Genomic DNA, 24,447 nt, shown 5'->3' with positions numbered 1-24,447 from the left:
CCCCCGGGACACCGCCCCCACCTGCCCAGCCCCCGGCCCCCCAGCGCAGCCCGGTCCCGGGGCGCCAGCCGGCCTGGGGTTCGCTCCGGGGGGAGGGGACTTTCGGGGGTACCGGGCGGGGGAGTCGCGAGCCAGAGGGGAGGGGGCCGCGGGTTTTCATGTGGCCAGAATGAGCTCCTACTTCGTCAACCCCCTGTTCTCCAAATACAAAGGCGGCGAGTCCCTGGAGCCGGCCTACTACGACTGCCGGTTCCCCCAGAGCGTGGGCAGGAGCCACGCGCTGGTGTACGGGCCCGGCGGCTCGGCGCCCGGCTTCCAGCACGCCTCGCACCACGTCCAGGACTTCTTCCACCACGGCACCTCCGGCATCTCCAACTCGGGCTACCAGCAGAATCCCTGCTCGCTGAGCTGCCACGGGGACGCCTCCAAATTCTATGGCTACGAGGCGCTCCCCAGACAGTCCCTTTATGGGGCTCAGCAAGAGGCGAGCGTGGTGCAATACCCCGACTGTAAATCCTCCGCCAACACTAACAGTAGCGAAGGACAAGGCCACTTAAATCAAAACTCGTCTCCCAGCCTCATGTTTCCATGGATGAGACCCCACGGTGAGAAGCCTTTTCTCTTTCCCCTTGGTCTCCCGCGCTCCGGGGTCTCCCCCTCCCTCGCTTCCTTTTTGTCTGCCCTGCTTTCCCTCCTGGCTTTGGGGGTCTCTCCTGCCCCACCCTTGCCGGAGTGGGTTGCTGAGCTCGGGAGGTTCTGCTGGGGGTGGGGCGCGGGGCTTGGCTGGGATCTTGGGGGGCTGGGGGATGTGGGGGAGAAGGGGTTTTCTAGGTGCAAAGGGTTAAAAATCCTTTTCTCCACCTCTGTCTGTCCCTCCGTGTCGCCTCCTTGCCATCTCTAAGTCAGACTTGGGGAGTTGGCTGGGGAGGGCCCCGAGTGCCCAGAGGTGATCAGACAGAGGGGCTCTGTCCAGGACAGTGGCCAGGCTTGGGGCCACTCTTGGGGGCACGGGGAGACCACTGTTTCCCTCCCTGAGCTGGGTCAGAGGGCGGCGAGACCCCAAGGACAGGTGCTCTAGCTCTCTGGGGTACCCACTGCCCCTTCTCAGAGAACTAGCCGCAGGGCCATACCCTAACTTTCCCTTACTTCTCTCCACGGCGGGGGAGAGGGGAGCCAGAGGGGAGGAAAGAGAGCTGCTGAGAGAGAGGCCACACAGACCAGGGCTCTGAGGTCAGAGGACCCCCAGACTCGGCCCCCCATCAAAGGCTTGTGGGGTCCCCCCAGACCCTCGGAGTGGCTCGGGATCCTAGGGCGGCCCCTCATGGCCCAATTTCGAAGTAAAAGGGGAAGAGAAAAAGCGACAAGTTCCAGCAAGGATGGTCCGTGATTTATTTGCTGGTCTCCAGTTAGCAATCAGGCCAAGCCAGTGATACATTCCAGGAGATCAATGACTTTTCTTACTAGAACAGCACTAGGCAGAAAGATCCAGAGAGGGACAAGAGCACAGTTCCTCTGGTTTTCACCCCCAGACCTTTTTCCTTTCTAGGAAGGAAGCCCGTGCCTAGCCCTGCTCCCCAAATGCCACTTTGCACTCATAAACAAAGCTGCAAGGGCCAGCTTCGGGGACTGCAGGCCTGGGGGTACTCTGCAGTGTTCCCCTGGCCCTGCAAGCTCCTAGTTTCCAGGGAGACCCCAGTCCCTGCCCCCGCCCCCACCCCACCCCACCTCCCAAGGTGAAGCCCAGCCAGACAGTCCCCCAAACTTTCCTCGGCCTCTGTCTGCTCTCCGCTCTTGCCCTTCCCCAGGAGGGAGGGAAACTGAGAGATCTGAGGGGGCCCTTGAGGGGGGAGAGAGGGACGGGGAGAGCCAAGCCCCCACCCAGACATAACCAGACTGGGGTTCTGTTCTGTCCAGCTCCTGGGCGGCGCAGTGGAAGGCAGACCTACAGCCGGTATCAGACCTTGGAACTAGAAAAGGAGTTTCTCTTTAATCCGTATTTGACACGGAAGCGCCGGATTGAAGTCTCTCATGCTCTGGGACTGACCGAGAGACAAGTGAAGATTTGGTTCCAGAACCGAAGGATGAAATGGAAAAAGGAGAACAACAAGGATAAACTGCCCGGAGCCAGAGATGAGGAGAAGGTGGAGGAAGAAGGAAACGAGGAAGAAGAGAAAGAAGAAGAGGAAAAGGAAGAAAACAAGGACTAAGCAAAAGAGAGGGACCCCCCCCCCAGCAAGTCCCTTGAAGTTTCGTTTTATGGTAGCGGATAAATTGAGAAGTTTACGACTGTCATTTGCTTTTATAGAGAATAGAATGACACTCACAACCCTAACTACCTGTCAGATAGTTGCAGCTCTGATTTTATTACCTTTGGACTTCCCCCGATCTTCATTTGTTTGGGGGCTGGAGGGGGAGACCCAGACACAGCGAAAAGTTTGGACTCTGTCTCAGTCCTGGCCCAGCTCACACCTGTCCCTCCCTGCCCTTCCAGCCCCTGCCAGGATTTGAAGGTCTGGGGCTTGGCTTCTTCACCCCTCACTCGGCCTCTTCTTGACACACTCCCACCTCCCTGCTTCTCTGGTATTTATTTTAGAGGGGAGCCCCTCAACTATGGAAGAAGACTCTCGTGGCTTTGTTGTTATGCTAGGATGAATGTTTTAGATTTACTGTCTTTCCAAAGGAATGGAAAAGTGAAGAAAGGAAAGAAAAGGGAAAATGTCTAGAGAGATTTCAAGCCACAACAGCAAACAAACCTGATAGCAAGAAATATTCCCGCTCCCTCCCTGGGGCGCCCCCTCAGAAAGACCCTTGATTTTCTCTGGGCCCTAGAAACCTGACAGAAGTGTGTCTCCCCTCTCCCTGCCCTCCCATAGAGTAGTTTGGAGCCTGCAGCCACTGCTAAATCCTACCTAAGCGCCCCACGGTCACTGAGCCCCTGCCTTCTCCCCTCTGTTATCTGCCTTGTGTGGCTGGGCCCAGCTTCCTCTGAGCTGCATTAGTGTGAGCGCCCAGAAATCCCCCTCATCATGAACAATGTAATAATAACAATGATAATGATAATACTGCTAATACATCTTTATACTACCTAAAGGGAACCTGCAATAATCGTGAAAAAAAGGAGTCATAAAAAAAATCCTACTAGGGAGAAAAAAAGAGAAAAAATTAAAAGAAAAAAAAAAAAAAGAAAGAAACCTCCACCGTATTTTATCACTACCTATAGAAGAAATCCTGCTTTGAGAGTTCTCGTAATGCGGTTTTGTTGTCGTTCGTTGCTGCTTATTTCACTAAGAAAAACCCAACAACTGAGACTGCCTAGCTCGCCGGTCCTGTGCGCTTTTATTGTGCTTCTGACCCCAGTAGAGTAGAACTAAATTGCACTGAATGTATAGTTAACTCTGTCTTGAATTCTCTGTTTATGCAATGTGCTCGAAAGAAAAAAAAATGTTAAAGATATATCTATAATAATAATTTTTGGTCATTTGTCTTTATGTCCAGCTATGAATGTAGATTTTGTGTCCGGCAGCCCTGTTCCTGGTCCAAGTACTTTGTATTGTATACGTGAGTCATAATAAAAAAGGAGAAAAAATAACCGAAGCTGGGATGACTGGCTTTCCCTCGACATTCCCTCCCCCACCCTGGTTCCCTACCCCCTCTGGCCCTGTAACCCTCTCTCAACACCTCGATAAAGGTCTCCACGGATCAGACTTTGGGCTGGGGGGCTCACGTGGAGAGGATAAGGGTGAGGAATGGACAGCAGCCGCCCCAGTGGGGCAGGTGATGGGGGAGGTGAGAGGGAGGTGAGCAATAGCTCTTGGGTGACCTGAGCCCCAGACAAAGTGGGTTTCTGGAAGGTGCAAGCACCCCACTGGGGCAAAAGCAGCTCCCACTGAACCACCTTCCTCCTCATCCCTGGGGTGGGCACAGACAAAGAATCTTCTCCCTGCCCTCCTGCTCCAGGCCCTTTCCTTCTGGGGACTGTTTGTTTCAGGCTAAAGTCCTGGGGTTCTCTCTGCTCTCCTTATGCACCCTAGGGCCAGCCACTGGCACACCAGCACCCAGTCCTGGAACAGTGGGACAGGGTAGGAGCCACGTGAATCTCAAGGCAGCTGGCTGGAAGATGCCTGGAGAGGGGAAGCTAAGGGTGCGGCTGTGATGGAGCTTAAGCCTTGGGGGGAGGGGGGAGGGGAAGGGGAGTGGGAGTGCAGCCCAGGGCCACTTTCTAAAATTCGAGTTTGGCAGGGACAGAGCCATCAAATGTCACTGGCCCACTTGCACCAACACCAGCCTCTGTTCCAGCTGCCTCAAGCTTGCTCCCAGCTTCACCTTGGCAACTGGCTTGCCCTCAGTGGAGGCCACTGACCTGGGGGTGGGGGGAGTGGGCCTGCTGAGTGGACAGTCCCCCACCCCTGCCACAGCAAAGAGAGTTTTCACTGGACGTCTTATTCGCCCAAATAAAGGGCCAAAGGCTAAGGGACTCTGGGGGCACAGGGGTGTCTCACTCCTCTCTGGAGGGTAGACAGAAATCTGTTTATGCCAGTAAGGTTCTGGTGAAATTAATACCAAATTCCAGAGGTACAAGTCATCAGGCTCGGGCAGGAGAGGGGCAGAAGGGGAAGTGGTGGGATCTTCTGGTCTTAAAAACCAGACCCCCAAAGACTGAAATATTTTTGAGGCCAGATCTCTCTGTCTCTGTCTCTTTCTCCCCACCCCCACCCCCCACCTCTGGTCAATGATTTTCCCAGACTGAGGTCCAGGCCCACTTTTGTTTTGTGTGATTTCACCCGACAGTCCCAGGTCCCCACTGGAAGCGGTGCTGAAGGCAGGGTTGGGTCGGCACCCTGTGGCGTCGTTGATGGGGGACCTCTGTGGTCCGCAGAGGCTGTCTTTGGAAGCCCAGATTGGGGAGCTAGCTTTGAGCGGCTTTTGGGGAAACCTTGCCCAACCTGAGGTCGCTGAGGCGAGCTGCCCCGACAGCCAGGTAACCCCTGTGCCCGGGGAGACACCGTCTACCTGCCGGGGAGGCCTGACCAGAGCGTTTGGCTGCGCCCTCGGGCCTTCCCTGGCAACCCCGGGGCCGGCGGAGGGTCGTTTCGTTTTTAACGGTGGAATTATTGTTGCTATTAATAAAAATCGCTGACCCAGTAGCCAAGTGGGTTGAACCCCCTACTAAGTGGCTCCAGACGACCTCGCGGAATTTCCCGACACCAAGTGACCCTTCCCCTGGTTCTGCTCAGCAGTGGCGTGGCCCCAAGCCGGGCGTCGGAGGGTGGGGTGCTACCGCTGCGGCGCGCCGGCACCCCGTGAGACGTGAAACATTGATGGGCCAAGCCTAGAAAGTTCCAGCCGCCCCCTCTTGCGGCACCCGCTCCCTCACCCCTTCTGCCCACCGCCTCTGTTTGCTCGTTAAGAGAGAAAAGGAGGTAAAATCCGTTTTATGGGGGAACTTAATTGCGAGCGGGATGCGCTCTCTTTAGAAACGCGTCCTCCCAAATGCTCCCGCCGTCCCATTACCGGAATGGGGACCATTCGGCTGCAGCAGATAGGACTTTCTCCCATTCTTTACTTTTTTATTAGCCAATCAAAGTGGCTTCCGAAAGCTATTTGTGATTTGTGAAAAATAGTATCTTTCAAAATGCTGAGTTGAAGCATCTCCCTCATTTCGCCTTGAATTTATTATTCTAATCTCAACCATAGAGACGGGATAATGCAGCTATTAAGTTGGGGGGCAAATTCGTTTCTCTGGATTAAAAAAAAATTATCGGCAGGCATTTTCTCCCTTCGTTGCAGAGGCCAGGGGACGTGCGGGCCTGGAGGGGAGCTGGGCTGCCAGGGAGGTGGCGTGTCCCCTCATGGGCTCCTTGGGGGAGCCATAGAATTGGGGGAATGAGGCCCGGCCTCTCTCCCCTAAAAGAGATGCCCCCGCGAATGCGGGGCCAGCAGGCTGGAGAGAGTTACCCCGCCCCATCAGAGCGATCTTGGGACAGGTTGTGCCACAGACTGGAGGTGAAATATCCGGTGAGCTGCCCACAGCCCCGTCCTATTCTCCTGCCCATTGTGAGAGCTCAGCTTCGGCAGCCTCGTCGTAATTTTTAACTACCTGTTATAAAATTTATGGGTGGGTCTGTAAAAGAAACGAGGTCCCTGCATCCGGCTGAGGGAACTCCTTCCCTGACTGTGCAGGAAGTTTGGGGAGGGGGTGAGGGACCCCCTATTGGTTGGGGTGGGGCACCCACTTCTGGAAGTCCCCATCCCGGCTAGATGTCCTGTCCAGGGGAGGGCTCTGGGCCTTCAAGTCTCTGGCTGGCGGGGCAAAGGCTCGGGCTAGCTCGCAAATAGCCTCTCAAGGAAACCGATTCTGGGCTCCCCCACACTGTACTCATCACCCCCAAATTAGAGATCTGGTGCTTGAGGGGCTTGGAATGTGGTCTCCAAGGTGGAATTCGGGGAAAGGATAAGGTTCTTTTTTTTTTTTTTTCAGGGACTCCAAGGTGTATCCCAGATGCTCAGACACTGGGAGTTTTCGGTGCAGGGCAGTCGGGTGTACAGTGGGCAGCAGCCGAGACAGGAAAGGCTCCAAGTCACCTTGCAGCCGAAGGAACAGGCTGTGGAACCATGGTCTTGGGCTTTAATTTTGTTTCCAATTCTGAAAATACTGGGAGTAAGTTGCCATCTGAACTTAGGAATTGAGGAGGCCTGACTCTAGGAATGGCCTTGGAGAAAAACGCCATTTTCTCCAAGAAAGGAATTGAGGGTTCTGGAGGTTCCCCCACCCCACCCCCAACTCTCAACCCTGCGGGACTGCCCAGGGCGGTGCCCCCCTCGCTGCTCCTCAGACCTCGGCTAGGTCAGGCTTCATTGCAGATTTGCAGAGGCCTGTCTCTCGGTTCCCTCCTGTCTGGGGTGGGCTGGAGTGGAGGGGGGTTGCCAGGGCACCCCATTTGAAGGATGTTGTTCTCTCCCTAAACACAAAGCTAGGGGCAGGGAGGATGCCCCTTTTCAATCCCTTCACCCGAAGGTTTTCTCTGCCCCCCCATGCCACAAATCTTTGCAAAGCTTCCGACGGTCTCCCCCATCCAACCTAGTTACCCCATTTATTAAGGAAAATATTGAAAATTCGGAGAGGCAGAGGGAAGGCAGCTATCGGGCGCTAGAACCCTCCTTCCCTCCTCTCGCGTTCCCCCCTTTGCCCTTTCCGCGCCAGCCTCGAGCCGCCGGTCCGTGGGGAGTGGGCGGTGGGTGGGGGCGGGGTGGGGGTCCGGGGATGCTCCCTCTCCCGGAGAATTGGGTAAACATGGCGACCGCGGCGCCCATTTGCACACGCTACACAAATGCATCGCATTCCCGGTTGTTTGCAGAAAATTTACAGCTGAGTAATAAAAGTTTACGATCGACTCACAAGTTGGATTGGCCACAAGAAGTCATGTGGATTCCATCCATGAACGTGAACTTTTTATTGTGGTTTGTCCGTTCGGAGCGCTCCGCAGAACAGTCCTCCCTGTAAGAGCCTAACCATTGCCAGGGAAGCCTGCGTCGGGCGCTCCCTTCATTGCCAGTATATATTTTTTTAATTAATCTGATGACTACTTATTTTCTCCCCCCATTTAATTTTTTTCTTCCCAGGTGGAGTTGCCGGAAGCTGGGGGCTCCCGGGGAGGGGGGCTGGGGGGGAGAGGCAGGAGTTGAGACTCTCACTCTCTCCCTTCCCGACCCTCGAGCCCCCCAAGGGGCAAGGGGGAAGCGCGAGCTGGAGTTAACAGGGAGCGGCCGGCGCCTCCGCCCCTCCCCTCTGCGGGCTCGCCCCCTGCCCCCCTCCTCGCAACTCCCTTTAATTTTATTTGGCTTTTTGATTGCTGGGACTGTTCTTTTTTATTTTTGAATTTATATAAAGTATATGTGTGTGTGGAGCTGACACAGGCTCGCAACGGCACAGGATGAGGAAAGACGAGAAAGAGAGAGAGTGGGAGAGAGAGGCAGAGAGAGAGGGCGAGGGAGAGTGACAGCAGCGCCGGTAAGTGTTTCCTTATTGGTTCAAATATGTAACTAATGGTCCGTAGCTGGGTGGCGGTTTCAAGATAAGGACAGCAGCGGCTGGTCTCGGTTAGAGAGGAGAGGGGACTGTGGCGAGGGTGGGCGCGCGCGGTGATGGGGAGGAGATGGGGGTGGGGTGGGTGGGGGAGAAACTGGTTAAGCAGCAGCCGGGGAGTGGGGGCGGTATGCTGTCCTGATGTCACTGTGCGCCGAAGTTGGGGGGCGGGGGGCACAGGCCTGCGCCCGTGGGGCTCGCGGCCAGGGCTCACCGCGCCGACCCCGGCCTGACGCCCACCTTGTCGGTACCTGCTAGAGGTCTGTGGCCTCTAGGCTGTTGGGGCTGGGGCGGAGGGCCCAGAGGCTCCAGCTGCAGGCCAGGAGTGCGAACCCGTGGGCTGCAGCCATTGTCCCCTGAGCAAAGTCAGCCCCCCGGGCCCCCAACAAACTTTCGCGAGCCCCCTCCCAGCCCCGCAGCCCCCGCCCTCCGCCCGCGCGCGGCCGCCTGAGCTCACACATGCGCAGTGCGGGCCCGGGCCGCGCGGCGGAGCAGCGAGGCTGGCGGCGGCCTGTTAATTGGCAATTAGGGGGGAGGCTGGTGGCTGGTGCGCGTCAGCCGAAGGGGGAGCGTCTGCCCAGCCCGCCCCGCGCCCGCCCCCCCTCGGGCGGAGGGAAAGGTGGGAGGTGCTCAGCACTGCGGAGGGTGGGTGGGGGTAGAGGACGGGGTACGCAAAGCCATCTTGTGCGGACGGGAGCGGGGCCAGTTCGCCGCCCGTCCCCGGGCCAGACGCCCACCCCCACCTGCCGCCGCCGCCGCCCCCGAGATACCTACTGCGCCGCGCACCCGCCCCGCCGGCCGCCGCGGAGGTGGAAACGGGGAGGCCCCGGGCTGGGCGGGGACGGCCCAGCCGCTCGGACGGGGCCTCCCGGGTGAGCGGCGGCGGGGAGGACTCCAGGGCTGGCCGCGTCCTGGGGAAGGGACGTCCGAAGTGGGAGCCCGGGCGCGGCCAGCGCCGGGATCTTCCTAATAATTGGTGCTAATGGCGTGTTGTATAGTCTTAACCTGACACATGTGGTTTCATAACACGGTGGCTTAATTTCTTCCAAATGTACGTGGCCCTGAATGTGTTGCTGTTTGATATATGACCCCGCCCTGCTCCCTGGCCGGGGTCCGCGGCGGCCCCTCTCCTGCGGCTTCTGTTTGCAAAGGGTGACGCACGCACGCACCCGGCGCACCCACCGGAGCTGGGGACGGGGCGCCCGTCCCGCGGAGGTCAGAGTCGGGGGGCCAGGCTCACCTCTACTGGGAGCCTAGGGCTCCCCTTCCCCACAGTGCTCTCGCAGAGGCGTGTCTGGACTTCTCCGCCGGGCCCGAGTGGGGGAGGGGATCGCTCCTCGATTTCCTGTTTAAACCCTGACCCGTCGCCTGGGGGGTGGGGTGGGGAGAGGGAGAAGAGAAGAGGGAGAACCTGTTTTTATCAAATTCTCAAAATATATCGTTCGATCGCATTCAAATCTAACCCCTTAGGCCCGAGTCGACCGGCGACTCTTCCCCCCTCCCCCGCAATCCCCTTCCTTCCTCTCCTGCCCCCCCAAAATTCCCCTTTCACAGCCGACATAAAGGCCTCTGAGGTATTCTCCCGAGGGAAGAAATGGCATTTTCTCTCCCCCTTCCAGCCCCCCCCACCCCAATAGGACTTGTGTGTCGACAGAGGCGTCTGCTGAGGGGCTAATTTCGCGTTCCTTGTTTACGATCGGGAAAGCGCCGGGCTCTCCCCAAATGGGCCCAGCCCGCCGGCTGCTCGGGTTGCCGCTGGCTCTCCCGCCGCTGCAGCGCGGCCCAGGGGCTGACGCCCGGGAGGAACCAGGCCGCGGTCACCGACACCCCGAGTCTGTGGGACTGAAAAGTGCAAGGGACTACAGTGGGCCGGTGGAGGGACCCCGGAGACCTGGAAATGGGAACCTTTCTCCTGGCGTAATGTGGGAACCGCCGACCGGTGAGGCCTCCATTTCTCTCTTTCGCCTGTATTTTGTCTGACCCCCGCTTTCTGCCCCCTGCGGCCCCCCCCCATGGCTGCACCGACCTGGGAAGGGGCACAAATCGCCTTTGTTCACCTCCCCCCTCCCTCCTCCCCCCCCAACACACATAGGAAAACAGTTTCTGGAGAAGGACGCTCAGGGGGATTCACCTGGGTGTGTTGAGAGGACCCCCCCTCCCTTCCGAGGGGTGGGCCTGGGTGAGGCTGGGGCACTGCCTTTGGCCTATGGAGATCGAACTCAATATGCTGTTGTGGAAACGTCAAGGTGCAGGGGTTCGGTTTGTGGGTGCTGCATTAGCCACACCATCCTGAAATGGCTCTGTAGTGTTTTTATCAGTTGAGTCCCTTCCCAGCCAGCTTTCTGCAGCTCGGTGCCCTTCACCCCTGGACTCATGCTCGGAGACACAGGGGGACCGAGACAGAAAGCACTGCAGCAGGGACTGGTTTTGGTGTTCCAGATTGCATCTCTGGCCAGAGGATAAACCAGCCCCAAGCGCCAGCCCCCTCCGTCCCTCCTTACTTTCGATTTTCTTTCTCTCCTTTCTCCCGCTCAGACAGAAGCAGAGGAGCAAGCTGCCACAGTGGCAACCCTGAGCCTCCTTACAGGCCGAATTCCCCACAGACTTGGTCCTCAGCACAGAGGGGCTCTGCTGTGATTATCTAATAATAGCCAGGGCGCTGAGAATAGAATCTGGCTCACGGCCTGTGCACACCCAGGGCTACTGCAGGGCAGACTGAGAATGGCTGGGTCAGGGTCTGCAATGCTCCCTGCAGCCCGGACCCCCCAGCATTGGCCTCTGAACCCACCCTTTGGGCACCCTGGGACTGCCCCCTTCGGGCTTTGTCAGCCCTGCCATCAGCTGTATTTCATGCGCCAGTTCCTGGCTGAGGAGAAGTGGGCAAAGCAAACCCTTTCTGCCGCTGGGCTGACAGTTGTGATCCCACGAGGCATGTGACCTTGTTTGGAGAAGCGGCCTGTTGTGTTACAAACCAGGCTCAGACGCCTTCTGCACTGATTATGTACAGGTTCAAACGTATAGATGCAGACCGATGCAAGAGGACACACGGGCAGATGTGTCCTTGGTGGGTAGTTGTGCATTATCATGCCGCTGTTCGCTCAAACGCCGCGGTACATGCATGTGAAATTTTGTTAGCTCTCGGTAGAGGCCGGCGGGCTCAAGGCGCCGCTGGGCGCCCCAAGAAGGCCTCTCGCAGCTCTGCTGGATGGGTGTGCGCTGCAGTCGGAGTATGCGGATTCCAGGAGCCCACCGATGCCACAGAGGCTTTCCTGTTGCCTTGGCTGAATATCTTCTGGGTTTTCTCCACACCTCCCCCCAAACTACTCCAACTTAGAGAATGTTTTAACCAGGGCGCCAGTGGTATTGAAAGTGACTTCTGTGGAAACGCTATCTGTGGGTGCGTGCGATGGGCCTTCAGGCAGTTCTGAGCAGTTGCCTGGGTCCTGGTGCCAGCAGCTTTGCTGGGGTGGGGAAGGGGATTGGTGTGCTACTGAGGTGGCCTCTGGGCAGGCATCTGGGGCGACTGCCAGCCAGGGTGCTTGGAGAGGCCAGTGGAGAAGGTGAGCCAGAATGTGTGGGGTACGGAGAACAGCTCTCCCCACCCCGCTCACCCTGGCTGCTCGCCGGGCCTCAGATTTGCCTGCATCTGTGGAGCAGATTAAGGGGCCTTCTAAGTTCCCCCAAATACCCAGATCTGGTTACTTGGTGCGACTGTGTTTTTTTCTCGCCTGCTACCTAAGTGGGGGAGGCTGTCAGAGGGGTCAGTGCTGTGGAAGCCCAGGCAGTGGCCTGTGGACCTGCAGACCTTGCTGGGGGTGAGGGCTGGCAGTTCCCCAACCTCTTTGCTAGACTTTCTCCCTTCTGGAACCAGGGAAAGGCAGAACACGATGGGTGGGTGAGGGCACAAATGTCTGTGAAAAATCCCATGAAAGAAAGTACAGGACAGGAGAGGGGCTGAGGGGGGTCTCCTCTGCTCCTGGGGGATCAGGCTCCCCCCAGTGCTCCTCTCGTGCCCAGAGAGGCTGGGGGTGCCAGTGGGGTGCTGAGGCTCTCAGCATTCTCTGCCTTCTCTCCATTGCTGCCCCCAGCCACCAAGGACTTCCTCTGGCTTGGGGCCCTCAGCCACCCAGGGGTGCTGGGGTGACATTACCCCCAAACTGTGCCCCTCACCGGACCCAAGGTGTCTGCTACAGTGCCTCAGCGGCCCCTGTTTATTGTGTCTGTGAGTTGTTTATTTGTTTTGTCTGCTGCCACCCTGCGTCAGAAACCCGCCAAACCAGCAAACTCACCCAGGAGAACAAAGTGCGTGCTATCCTGAACTCCCTCCCCTTCCGCAAACGCACCCTGCTCCCCCGCTCCGCCATCACCTCCCCCTCATTCTCCCTTTCCCAGAGAAGGAAGCAGAAATTGTCCTAAAATAGGGCCACTGTTTACAAGGTTGGGGGATTGTGGGGACACCATAAACCCCCAGGGGCCTGGGTTTTTCTTCCTACCCCCCTGCAACTGCTTGGTTAAGGGGGCTGCTGTCATTGAGAAAGTGGAGCCCCCTCTCTGCCCGGTCCCCCAGGAGTTCTGTGTGAGATACAGGTTGTTGGGTTTTAAATCAGGGTAATGTTGGCTGAGTCACAAAGCTGGATAAAGCATATCGCTTTCCCTCACCCTCCCTTCTCAGCTCCCCGATATAGCAGTGAATTTAAGCAAATCCTACAAAATTAAATTGCCCCTTCGCTAAAGATCCTATAAATCTTCAGTTCCGCCAGGTGTAGAGTCGGAGGGGCTGCTCTTCGCCTCTAATTTTGCTCCTGGCTATCAAATCTGAAAGAGTATCATGGAAGTAAGTAATATTCCCGCTTCTGAAATTAATTCCCCTCCCCTTCTTTCTCCCTCTTTCGCCAGCACAGATTAAATGGTTCTTTCAGATCTGCAAACAATAAAGGATAAAATTATTTATAGGGAAATGAGGACGATGTTTCATTGTTAGCTTATTGTTCCAGAACATAATAACATTTTATTTTCAAGTGGGAGAACTTAGACCAGAGGGGGAAGGGGGGAGGGGACAGTGAGGGGAAGCAGGGTCCCGGCACACAAAACTCCTGCTGTGTGTAACTTTTATGACATTGGCAATTTCCTCATGCCCACTCTCTGTGACGTCACAAGTGCCTTGCTCTTGAATTTTGCGATGATTCTCATAACCCTCCAAGAAGGGCCTGGCTGCTCTTTATGGAGGGATATCGTAAATGCCAGGAAGTTGGGGACCCTTAGCCCAGCACTGAACATCATACCCCTGGTTGCTTTTCCTTCTTCATCTGATACTCTCTTGAGGCCTCATTCTGGGAACCAAAAATATTCTCAATATTCTGGGTTTTGATTTTTCCTTCTCACCTAAGTAAAACCACTGGCTTTGCACCCCTGAAAGTTACTCATAGCTTGAGTTCCCTCCCCCTTCCAAAGCTGCCCGCAAGCCTTCTCAGCTGATATTCAGCTACTTGGGGGTAAAGGTGGGAGGCTTGGGCACCCCAGGAAAAACCAGGAATGATTCCTCCCAGAGGGAGCCCTCAGCGTCTCAGGCCTTCTCAGGCCGAGTGGCTGCGGACAGCGTGCTTGGGACCTGTTTTGCTTTTTAACCTTCGGTCAGAGAAGTGAATTGAGAAGCCAAACAAACGCCAGTGTGATGTGGGAGTTTGTCTGCTGATGATGAGAGCAGCATTAAGTAGAGTGGCTGTAACACAGGTCAGGCAGAAATCTGAAGAGAGGGAGGGAGGAGAGAGAACATGACCGAGTTAGCAGGGCCATCACTGCAAATAAAGCAAAAGCAGCTTGAGCAGCCTCAGTCTCTCAGCTCAAAGGAAGCCCCAGCCAGGCCTCGGAGGTGTTGGGGGCAGTTGTCAGGCACTGGCATGCCCCATCTGGCCTCTTCCTCCTTCCCGCCTCCCCACTGCCCCCCAGCTTTGTTCAGCTGGCCAGCCTCTGGTACAGTCCCCAAACTATCAGCACTCCCCATGGACTCTTCCCTAGGTTGGATATGTCGAATTTCATTTTTCTCCATGTGCCTCCACGCCTGAACTTTGAGAGGAGGAGTGTTCTTGCTTGGAATGCAGCTTGTGCGTGGGGAGCTAGGTGCTCAGACAACTTCCCACCGCACATGTGTGAGAAGCTGGAGGCTTCTTGCGGGAGCTATGCTTGGGTAGCCTCAAGCAGACCCAGTTCTGCGCATTCAGGTTCTGGCAGACTCTGTAATCCTTCTACTCGGGATTCTGTGGAGATCAAAGGAGCTTGTACACAAAACACTAGGTATTTAGAGTAGGGTTTTTTTTTTTATTTTAAAATAAAACCACCTAATCATAAGCCAGCCAGCCAGCCGAGCAGTTGCTTTAGAACAGCAAAGCCTAAATCAAACAGTGGGATTGCAAGGTGAGCTGAGCCATTAATGAGACTCGGCTTTCTCTGTAAGAGGGATTTCAGCCTCACCCAGTGGCACAAAAAGGCCATGGGGCAGCAGCGCCTCTCCCCGCCCCAAATCAAGAATTAGGAAGGGGGGGTGTGCGGCCGACCGGTGGTGTCTGGGCAGTGAAGCGCCGGCCAGGCTCTGAGTGCTGCAGCTCAGAGTGTCCCAGTCCCCGAGCTGCTTCAGAGGCTGCAAATTGTTGTTGGTGGCGGCGGGCAGCCAGGAATGGTGTCTGTGCGCAGGGCAGGGTGAGTCCCAGACATCCACGCAGAGTTGGGGAGTCTAGAAGAGAGAGTAGACCTCTAGGAGACAAACCCAGGGGACCTCTGGCCAAGGCTGTTCCCAAATAAAAATCCCAGGTTTCCTCCCTTTCATATCAGACCTACTTCCCCGAGAAATTCATAGATTTCCCAGTGCAGAGCAGAAAGCAAAGACAGGCAAGGTGAGGCCTGTCCGCCGCCAACCCCTTCAGGGCCAGAGGCCCGTCGCCCTAGCCCGCAGTCCGCAGCCCTGCCTTCTCAGCTCAGCTACACAGGGCCCCTGCCCCTGCCCCCCCGGAGCTGGGCAAGGCTGGAGCGGACCGACTGGCTCTGACTGGGAAGCCCCCAGTGCCCAGCCTCTCGCAGCCTGTGTTAGGGGCTCCAGGCCAGCCAGCCGCTGCTCCCCACTCAGGCCATGGCCTGGAGTAAGTGCCTCTCTCTTAATTAGCACTGGAGAAAAGCATGTGTTTTGGATGGGGGGCTCTGGAGCAGCTAGCAGCCACTTCCCCCCTTTATTCCTTTTCTGTGTTTTTAGAGTTCTGTTTTTGAACCCACTGATTACAACTTGGAAAGCAAAAATCTACTCACACAGCCAGTCCCTCCTAACGCCTGGTTTGGGAGGCCGAAGGGGCAAAGCAACTCAGAGACCCAAGGGCCTGATGGGGGGTGTTCTCTGATTTCTCTTGGCTCATTTTATAGAAACAAAGAACAAATTCTCCCCCCACCCCACACACACACACACACACACACACACACCAGGACTTGAGCATATTTACAGAGCTCAACTGCAGTTTTAATAAAACATCTGTTCTTGCTTCTGCTGATGAGTTTCCATAATTGTTTTCAGACAAATTTAACAGGAAAATATAAATATACATTTTTAAAAGCCCAAATCCTAGCTTTCCCCCCATAGAAAGTGGTTCTTTTGCTCCCGAAATAGAATTAACGTGAAATGAGAAAAGGAAAATAGAACCCCATAGAGGGAAGATCGGGGCTCAATTGACCTGCTCCCCCCTTGGCACGAACCCTGCCAGCAAATTTCAGCTGCATAATTAAAGATCTAACTGAAAGAAGGAGACTTCTTTCCTCGTGAACAAACGGAAGGTAAGGGGAGGACTGTGTTGGGAATTAATTTTACTGAGCTTTAAGGAGTGGGGGAATTTATTTGTATTTCTGCTTCCCCTTCTCTCCCCCGGCAGCATTTCTGCCTTTCCCCAGCAGCTGGTTTCTGTTCATTATAAATCGGCAAGACCTTTCAGTCTCTGCCCTCTGTTTAGGGACGTCATAAAACACTTAACTTTCTGGGGCTGGGACTTACATTCCCTCCGCAGGTTGCCCACCCCCACGACCAGTGCCTTTAGGCCCCAAAAGAGGCTCTTCCCAGTCTGGGAACCCCCTTTTCCTCCAGATTGGGCTTCGAGGGGGACCCAGCCATGCTGGCTAGGGAGCTGCAGCAGAAACCCCTTCCCTCTTCCAAGGTCTTCCCTTCTCCCACCCATAAAAGAGATTTAAAAATACATAGAAAATCAACACTCATTGAAAGCAAAAGCTCATTAAGGCACCCTATCTTCCATCATTCAATTTGTTGTACATTGCAACAATTTAATATCTTGAAGGAAATATCACTGACATGATTTATCCCTCTAGCAATCTCTCTGAAATGGGGGTGGTGGTGGAATTGACTCTCTTGGCCTGTTCTACACATTAGATCTGTACCCTCAGGGCAGAAATGAGGGTCTGCTTGTGTCCAGGGGTGCACTGACTTGTTCTTAGCTCAGCCCTCTGGGATTTCTCTCTCTCCCTCTCCCTCTCTCTCTCTCTCCTCTCTCTCTCTCTCTCTCTCTCTCTCTCCCCCCCCCCCCCCCCCCCCCCCCCCAGCTCTCGCTCCCTCTACATCTTGCCCTCCAGGGGGCCTGGAGCCACAGCCAGCTGTTGGAAACCCCTGCCCAGGCATGCCATGAATTCGAGGACAGCTGGATTCTAGACCGAAAAGCAATCCATGCTGCTGTCTGCGGACCTGCCATGTCATCCCAACATGAGATAACATCTCAAAATTTCCCTCTTATTTTAAGAGCCTTCTCTACCCTATTACCTTCATCTTCTCTGGGAGAACAAAGTATGGGCTGGGAGGAGGAACCTTTCTAATTATAGGGATCTTACCCTCCACGCTTGCTTTTTAATACCAACAAATTTCCCTCCCTTCTGAATGAGTGGGGCTGTGTTTTTAAGATACAACACAAATTGTATGTGGCAGGAAGACGCCTCAATTCCATAAGGAGGTTCATGTATTAACTAACATGTTGTCTCCACCAGTTCCTACACATTGTCTGCTTTTGGGTTCAAAACTTTATCCCCCCCCCCCCCAGTGACACTCCAGGGAAACCTTAACGTTACAGAAGATGAATAAACGAGTTTTTTCCCAGCGTAGTCCCGTTTATGGCTTTATTGCTACCCATTGATTACTCCGCTTTGTTACACAGAAGGAAAAGATCATAAAATCCGGCGACATCCGGGTTCTTGTTATAGCCAGTCCCCCCCCCAAAAATAAATGGGAGGGGAAAATATGAGCTTTCACTGCTTGCTCCCTCTCCTCGCCCCAAAGCCCCCTCTTTGTCAACTCAAAGCATTTTCAGCCTGTGTCCCGATATCAAATTAAGTTTGGATTCATCAGGAGAAAATCCCTCTGCACACCTTCGGCTGCTTCACTTCCTTGCCGCAGCTCCCTGAGAAGCCTCGGCCTCAGCTGCCTTCTCCTGACCTTCTCTTCTTTCTTCTCAGCCCCAAGGTGGAAAAAATGGGGGTAGGGGCTGCTGAGAGGCTCGGGGCCCCACCAGGTGTGGCGGGTGCTTGGGTGGGAGCCCAAGCTGGAATCTGCAAGCACCAGAGTTCTGGTCCAGGGACACCTCCCTTGGGAAGGCAGGGTCTGCAGGGGTTGGGGGCTTCTGACCTGTGCGGGGCTTGAGCCCCCAGCACGCTAGCTAACTGCCCGTCAGAGCCCCACCAGCCTTCTGAGGCAGGGTCCTGTGTGAATTACCCCATCAGCCCTGGCTGGCTCTAAATCATAAATTCTCACCAACATAAACAGGAGTTGATGTGTCCAGTAAGACTCTGAGTTCTTTCTTCTTCCTCACTCTCTCTTCCACCTTTTACTTCTTTCACTCCTTTTTCTATTGTATTTTTATACATTTTTCCTTTGTAGGCAAAAATGTTGCAGGAGTTTCCCCCCCAAAAAATAGGGGGTCCTGAGGAGGCAGAGGGACTTAGGAGGAAAAGGAAAGCAGATGTATAGCCCTCTGTCCATTTGAGCCCGGCCACTGCACCGCCAAGTCTCACTCTCACTCCTTCAGTCTGTGTGGCTTCCCACATCCATCCTGTACCCCAAACTCTCAGTCACACTCCCCTTCCTCTGAAAACCATGTCTTATTCCATTTCTTCCTACTTTTGATTTTTTTTTTAATTGTTGGGAAATGATTTAGTGATGAAGACTCAGTCCATGAGTGTCAGACTAGGATTTCTGGGGTCTCCCTGAGTAGACAGGGGTCTCCCCCCATAGAGAAAGCGGGGTGTGATTTTAGAAGGGGGACCGTATAGATGAAATCAGATTAAGAATTCAGGGGCTTCTCCAGCCCTGGCTGTGGCCACAGCACAGCAAAGTTAGCTGCTGGGGCTGAGGGGTCCCCTGGAGAGGGCAGCTCTCCTCTCTTGGCTCTGCCGAGGCCCTGCCCCTGGCGGTACACCCTTCCTTCACCTCCAAATCAGTTCCCTTCCATATATATTTTTAAAAAGAAACCCAAGTCTTACTTTCAAAGCACACACTTAGTCTCAACTAGGGAATCAACAGAAGCAGAAGCGATTTTTTTCCCCCTTCTTGACATCTGGCTTGCGATTGGCTGGAAGAGGGTCAGCTGACTTTGTCATTTTGTCTGTCCTGGATTGGAGCCGTCCCTATAACCATCTAGTTCCGAGTACAAACTGGAGACAGAAATAAATATTAAAGAAATCATAGCCCGACCAGGTAAAGGCAAAGGGATGAATTCCTACTTCACTAACCCCTCCTTGTCCTGCCACCTCACCGGCAGCCAGGAGGTCCTCCCTAACGTCGCCCTGAATTCCAGCGCCTATGATCCAGTGAGGCATTTCTCGACCTATGGAGCCGCCGTTGCCCAGAACCGGATCTACTCGACTCCCTTTTATTCGCCACAGGAGAATGTCGTGTTCAGTTCCAGCCGGGGGCCGTATGACTATGGATCTAATTCCTTTTACCAGGAGAAAGACATGCTCTCAAACTGCAGACAAAACACCTTAGGACATAACACACAGACCTCAATCGCTCAGGATTTTAGTTCTGAGCAGAGCAGGACTGCGCCCCAGGACCAGAAAGCCAGTATCCAGATTTACCCCTGGATGCAGCGAATGAATTCGCACAGTGGTGAGTTTTACAGCTCCGAGATATAAATTAAATAAACTGAACTGGCTTTATGACCGGCTTCCCTAGAAGAACGGGCGGAGAGAGTTTTTTATGGCCCCATAAAAACAATCACGCTCGTCTCCTCGCCGCCGACGCCGAGACAGGGCCCCCTCTTCTGCCCCCTCTGCTCGCCTGGCGCTTGCCTGCTTGCAGGGCCTGGCCCCCTCGGCCCCTGACGGATTGGAGGGCTCCAGGGCCAGCTGAGGGGGCAGGAACAGGGCAGGGGGCGAGGGGAGGGGGTAGGGGTGGAGGGGCCCCCCCAAAGTCAAGTCAGGCTAAGGAGAAGGGAGGTGGACTGGTGGGGGCAAAGAAGTGGGGAGAAGTTTCCCAGGAGCGAGGGTGCTCGGGGCGGTGGGGGTGCCCAGTCTTAGAGAAATGGGCCCCTCATCCCCAGCGTTGGGCATTTTTCAAAAACCAGCTTTTAGACTCAGTTTTCTGCCAGATTCTTGGCGCCACCACCCCCCCCAACGCACACACATCGCCCCATCTATGGGGGATTGAATGAAGTTGGGATCCTCGCTGTACCCCCAGTGGGGGTGGGGCAGGGCAAAGGGAGAAGGCTGGAGCCCCGGGAGGCCGTAAACTGCTGGCCAAGTTGGGAGGGTCAGGACTTTGCTAGGCGAAACCGTGCGCGGAGGACGCCTTGCTGATTGTTTTTAGTGTGTTTTGTGCCCGGATCTCTAGGGGTCGGCTACGGAGCGGACCGGAGGCGCGGTCGCCAGATCTATTCGCGGTACCAGACCCTGGAACTGGAGAAGGAATTTCACTTCAACCGCTACCTAACGCGGCGCCGGCGCATCGAGATCGCCAACGCGCTCTGCCTGACCGAGCGCCAGATTAAAATCTGGTTCCAGAACCGCCGGATGAAGTGGAAGAAAGAATCTAATCTCACGTCCACGCTCTCAGGGGGCGGCGGAGGGGCCTCGGCCGACAGCCTGGGCGGGAAAGAGGAAAAGCGGGAAGAGACAGAAGAGGAGAAGCAGAAAGAGTGACCGGAACTGTCCCTGCCACCCGTCTCCCTCGCTCCCCCAAACTCCCTCCAAAATCACACACTCTGTATTTATCACTGGCACAATTGGTGTGTTTTGACTCCCTAAAACCAAATTAAGGAGGCAAATATGGACCTGAAAGTCAACTCTGGACCCCTCCCTCCGCACAAACTCTCTCCCACCACGCGCCGCCTCCTAGCTCCCTCCCTGGCTCATCCGGCTGCTCCGCAGGCCCCTTCCCCGCCGAGGCCTGGGGTCGGTCCCTGAGTCTCTCTTCAGAGCCCCAGTCTCCCTCCAAATGAGATCTTGGCCTCCAGCCCCCTCGGCGTCCCCTTCTCTCCCCGCAGAGAGCCGGTCCCCGAGTCCCGGCCCCCACTCCGGGGCCTCTGGGCCCGGCCGGCCACCGGGGAGGGCGGGAGGCCGAGGGGGGCTAGTTGTGGCCCCTCAGCAACCCCCAGCCTCCCCCCCAGCCGCAGCCCCTGTCCTCTGCCCCAGCAAATGCCCAGCCCAGGCAAATTGTATTTAAAGAATCCTGGGGGTCATTATGGCATATTACAAACTGTGACCGTTTCTGTGTGAATATTTTTAGCTGTATTTGTGGTCTCTGTATTTATATTTATGTTTAGCACCGTCCGTGTCCCAATCCCATCTTTAAAAAGGAAAAAAAAAATGGGGGGGAATAACAAAAAAAAAAAAAGAGAGGAAAAAAAGTGAATGACGTTTGTTTAGCCAGTAGGAGAAAAAAATAAATTAAAAAAAATCCCCTCGTGTTACCCTCCTGTATAAATCCGACCTCTGGATCCGTTCTCGAATATTTAATAAAACTGATATTATTTTTAAAAGTTTATATCGGGATTTCTGTGAATTCGCTCGCCCGCCGACCTCGGGGTGAAAGTTGCAGCAGGCTCGGCGCGCGGCGTCAGCCCGCCCCCGGCCCCGGAGCTAGCCTTTCCCGGGGGCGGGCGGGGAGCCCGGCCTCCCCCTTCTCCTGGCGACCGCTCTGGGGCTGGGGGGCTGGCTGGGAGGCCTCTCTGGGCTCCCTGCGCAGAGCTGCACACTCACCCCGCAAAAGGAGCCGCCTAGGATTTCGCTGGGGGTGGGGGTGGGGGCCTGAGGCCGGTCGGGTCGGCTTGGTCTCAGCCCCACCCAGGCCTTTCTCCCGGCCTGTGCCCATCTGGGGTCCTCGGCTTCTGAACCCCGCGCCCCAAAAGGCCGGAAAACGAGCATTATCCAAGCACCAGGGTCGCCCCCCACCTCCCCGCGCTCCGGGCCACTCCCCGGAGCAAGGAGGGGGCGCCGCGCGCGAGAGCCCCGGGCCTGCGCCGGGACGACTGTTGCGAAACGTGGCGGAGGCGGAGGCCGAGGGGAAAGAGAAGCCCGCGGGACTGGAGTGCGGCCCTCGGCAGGGATCGAGCGACTCAAGGACACCACCGAAAAGAAAGCATGGAAACCGAGCTCGCGCCGGCTCTGGGACGCCTGACGTAGCTGGGACGAAATTCCTCCTCCACAGCCCCAGACCCAGTCTGGCTCCTGACTCTTTCTTCTCCCCTCAAACTCGCGGGTGAGGAGCGTGGCCAGACCCTAACCCTTCCCCAGTCTAGGCCTTCCTTCCTTCCCCAAGCGCAGCCAGAGAAACTTGAGTGCACCCAGGGGATGAGGCAGCGACGGGGTCTCCCAGGGGGGGGGAGCCCGCCAGAGTTTCCCAGACCTTCCGGATCCCGGCCAGCGCCCCCTCCAGCGCCTCCGCCTGCGGGCGGGGCGGAGATTTCCTGGGGAAAGACAGGCAGGAAAGAATAAGGCTTGGGGCTAGGAGAGGAGGATCGGGAAGGGGCCGGCGGCGACCCGCCTCTGGCTGTGAAGGTTGCCCAGGCGCCAGCCCTGCCCATCCCCCACCCCGCCCGGCCCTAACCAGGCCCTTTCCAAGCCTTCAGACAGCTCGGGGCTTGCTCCCCCGTGAAACTTGTGGCTCCACGTCCCTGAGAAGCCTGGTCCAGAGGCCTGCCCCCCAAAGGGCACAAAGCAAGCCTTTCCCTCTGCCCTGTTCATTTAATATTTGCAGGGGCTTGATGCCTGCCCCTCCATGCCTTCAGTTAGCCTCTATTTCCTATTCAAAATCGAGGCATGGGTACCACATGTGGCACAGGTACCACATAGGGCCATGCCAGGGATGCAGAGCAGACCAGCCAGCTGTGCCTTTACAGCTCCACCCCCCCCCACACACACACACTTGAAGATCACCTTGTCACTCTGAAGCCCCTGGCATGTTGAGGAGACTTATTTAACCCTAGGTAGAGTGGGGGGCCAGTGTGTTCCTTACTTCCAGACATCTCAGAGTCCTCAACACTCTCAGCCTCAGCCTCGTGAACTGCACCCCCCCCCCAATTCTCCCCACCAGGACACTCCTCTGAGCATCTTTTCCGCCTCTCCAGAGGCTGGGTTCACTATCCCTTACTGACTGGCACCTCCTCATCAGTAGCAAGGCCTTGGGGCTTCCGAAAGGAAGGGACCTAGAGACCCTTAGCTCAGAGACTCTGAGATAAACCCCCTCTTTTCCAACCTGGGCAGGGACCTTGCCTACCTAAATTCCCTGCCCTCAGCCATGTTTTCTAAGATTGGAAGGCCCTGAGGGTAGGGGAAACGGGGCTATCTGTTACCCAAGTTCCCTCTGTGAACCCTTAAGGAGGCCTGTTCTTTTCTTAAAGTTAAGTGCAGTTTAAAAAGCCATTTCAGGGGTTTGGTGCAGGAACAACCAGCTTCTCCTCTACAGGGTAGAAAACCCAGCGGCGAGCCTGCACGCCAGGCTGCAATTCCTACAAACAGACACCAGGTGTCGCTGTGGACTCGTTGTCCCGGCTACCCCCCAATACCAAGAACCATTTTTTTTTCTCCCCCTTCTCTCTCTTTCTCTCTCACTCCCTCTCCCCCTTGGTTGGGCTTTGCCAACATATCAAGATACGTTTCGCCGGCTTCCATCACTAACCTCCCGGAGGTCATCAAGCCAAATTTATGAGTGGCCGCTCGAGTCACGTGACTCTATTTAAGGCTCCCTTATTTGGGAAGAGCGCATAGGATAAAGAAAGAGATATCTCCACCTATAAATTGTGCACTTTGGAGAACAAAAAACCCCTCAACTTCAAAGAGTCACAAATCACCCTTAATCAAAAAGGGTGCAGAGATTTTTTTGGGGCCCTCCCCGCCATGAGCTCCTACGTAGCCAATTCATTCCATAAGCAGAGCCCCAATATCCCTGCCTATAACATGCAAACTTGTGGGAACTATGGATCGGCCTCAGAGGTGCAGGCACCCAGGTACTGCTACGGCGGATTGGACTTAAGCATCACTTTCCCACCGCCTGCGCCTTCCAACTCTCTCCACGGGGTAGACATGGCTGCCAACCCCCGGGCTCACCCCGACCGCCCCGCCTGCAGCGCCGCGGCCGCTCCGGGACACGCTCTGGGCAGAGATGAAGCGGCTCCTCTGAACCCCGGGATGTACAGTCAGAAGGCGGCTCGCCCAGCGCTGGAGGAGCGAGCTAAGAGCAGTGGGGAGATCAAAGAGGAGCAGGCGCAAACAGGGCAGCCGGCCGGACGGAGCCAGCCACCGGCCCCGCCACAGATTTACCCGTGGATGACCAAACTGCACATGAGCCACGGTAAACTTTAGGACTTCATTTTGCGCGCTCGGGTCCGCCTGGGTTTTATAGGCCATGCGGGGCAAATAAAGAAAAAAAACCTGCGGCCATAAATTTTACGATCCAGGCATCAATGGCTCGTAAAACTGTCCACTAAAAGGCTTAGAGGCTGTGTGCGCCCAAATTTACGACGACATAATTGGATCATAGGAACAAAACGTGTATAAAAGGCAATATTCAATTTTTGGGGGAGAGGGAGGGAGTTAAAAAAATAGAGGGATCTGAAGGGTGAGGAGCGCGGGGCTCCAGAGCGGGGATCCCCCCGCGGCTCCCTCCTCCCTCCCCTGCGGAGCCGGCCCGGCGGGCGCTGCGGCTCGGGAGGCTTCCCGAGGCTCGGGAGGGGCGGGAGGGGGTCCCCGGCGCTCGGACCTCCAGGGTGCTCATTGTTCGGCCCGAGCCCGGGTCTCCCTCTCCCCCCCAACCCCCTCGGCCCCTCCGGCTGCTGAGTGGAGGCGCCGGCGGAAAGTTTGCTGCCGGGCCGGCGGCGCCTCTCCCGGGGCCCGGCCGGGCC

The 24,447-nt window shown here is 56.0% G+C and overlaps 3 protein-coding genes across 11 annotated transcripts in view; all 3 read left to right on the top strand.

The window, feature by feature from the left end:
* Positions 1-18: 18 nt before the first annotated feature.
* HOXC8 (homeobox C8) lies at positions 19-3,586 on the top strand. The gene is made up of 2 exons (XM_004692677.1): positions 19-605; positions 1,915-3,586. Exons 1-2 carry the CDS (start codon positions 170-172, stop codon positions 2,205-2,207), a joined length of 729 nt encoding a protein of 242 aa, XP_004692734.1. The 5' UTR covers positions 19-169; the 3' UTR covers positions 2,208-3,586.
* A 3,852-nt stretch (positions 3,587-7,438) lies between these two features.
* Positions 7,439-21,092, top strand: HOXC6 (homeobox C6). 9 transcript variants are annotated; one of them, XM_012732616.1, is made up of 4 exons: positions 7,439-7,497; positions 7,906-8,008; positions 19,055-19,217; positions 19,917-21,084. In XM_012732616.1, exons 3-4 carry the CDS (start codon positions 19,064-19,066, stop codon positions 20,246-20,248), a joined length of 486 nt encoding a protein of 161 aa, XP_012588070.1. In that variant the 5' UTR covers positions 7,439-7,497; positions 7,906-8,008; positions 19,055-19,063; the 3' UTR covers positions 20,249-21,084. The 9 variants fall into 9 exon arrangements, with proteins under 9 accessions (XP_012588070.1, XP_012588069.1, XP_012588072.1 ...); XM_012732615.1 differs by lacking the exon at positions 7,439-7,497 and adding an exon at positions 7,515-7,552; XM_012732618.1 differs by lacking the exon at positions 7,439-7,497 and having other exon boundaries at positions 7,711-8,008; positions 18,868-19,217; positions 19,941-21,092.
* A 2,351-nt stretch (positions 21,093-23,443) lies between these two features.
* Positions 23,444-24,447, top strand: part of HOXC5 (homeobox C5) — a 1,738-nt gene continuing 734 nt past the window's right edge. Inside the window, exon 1 of the mRNA XM_004692674.2 lies at positions 23,444-23,897. Coding sequence (XP_004692731.1) covers positions 23,444-23,897 — 454 coding nt within the window. The remainder of the gene's footprint in view (positions 23,898-24,447) is intronic.

Source organism: Condylura cristata, unplaced genomic scaffold (genome assembly GCF_000260355.1).
Source record: "Condylura cristata isolate star-nosed mole 26May11 unplaced genomic scaffold, ConCri1.0 scaffold00034, whole genome shotgun sequence".
Taxonomy (NCBI): Eukaryota; Metazoa; Chordata; class Mammalia; order Eulipotyphla; family Talpidae; genus Condylura; species Condylura cristata.
The sequence above is the reverse complement of the archived record's forward strand: the minus strand, read 5'-3'. Positions and strand labels throughout refer to the sequence as shown.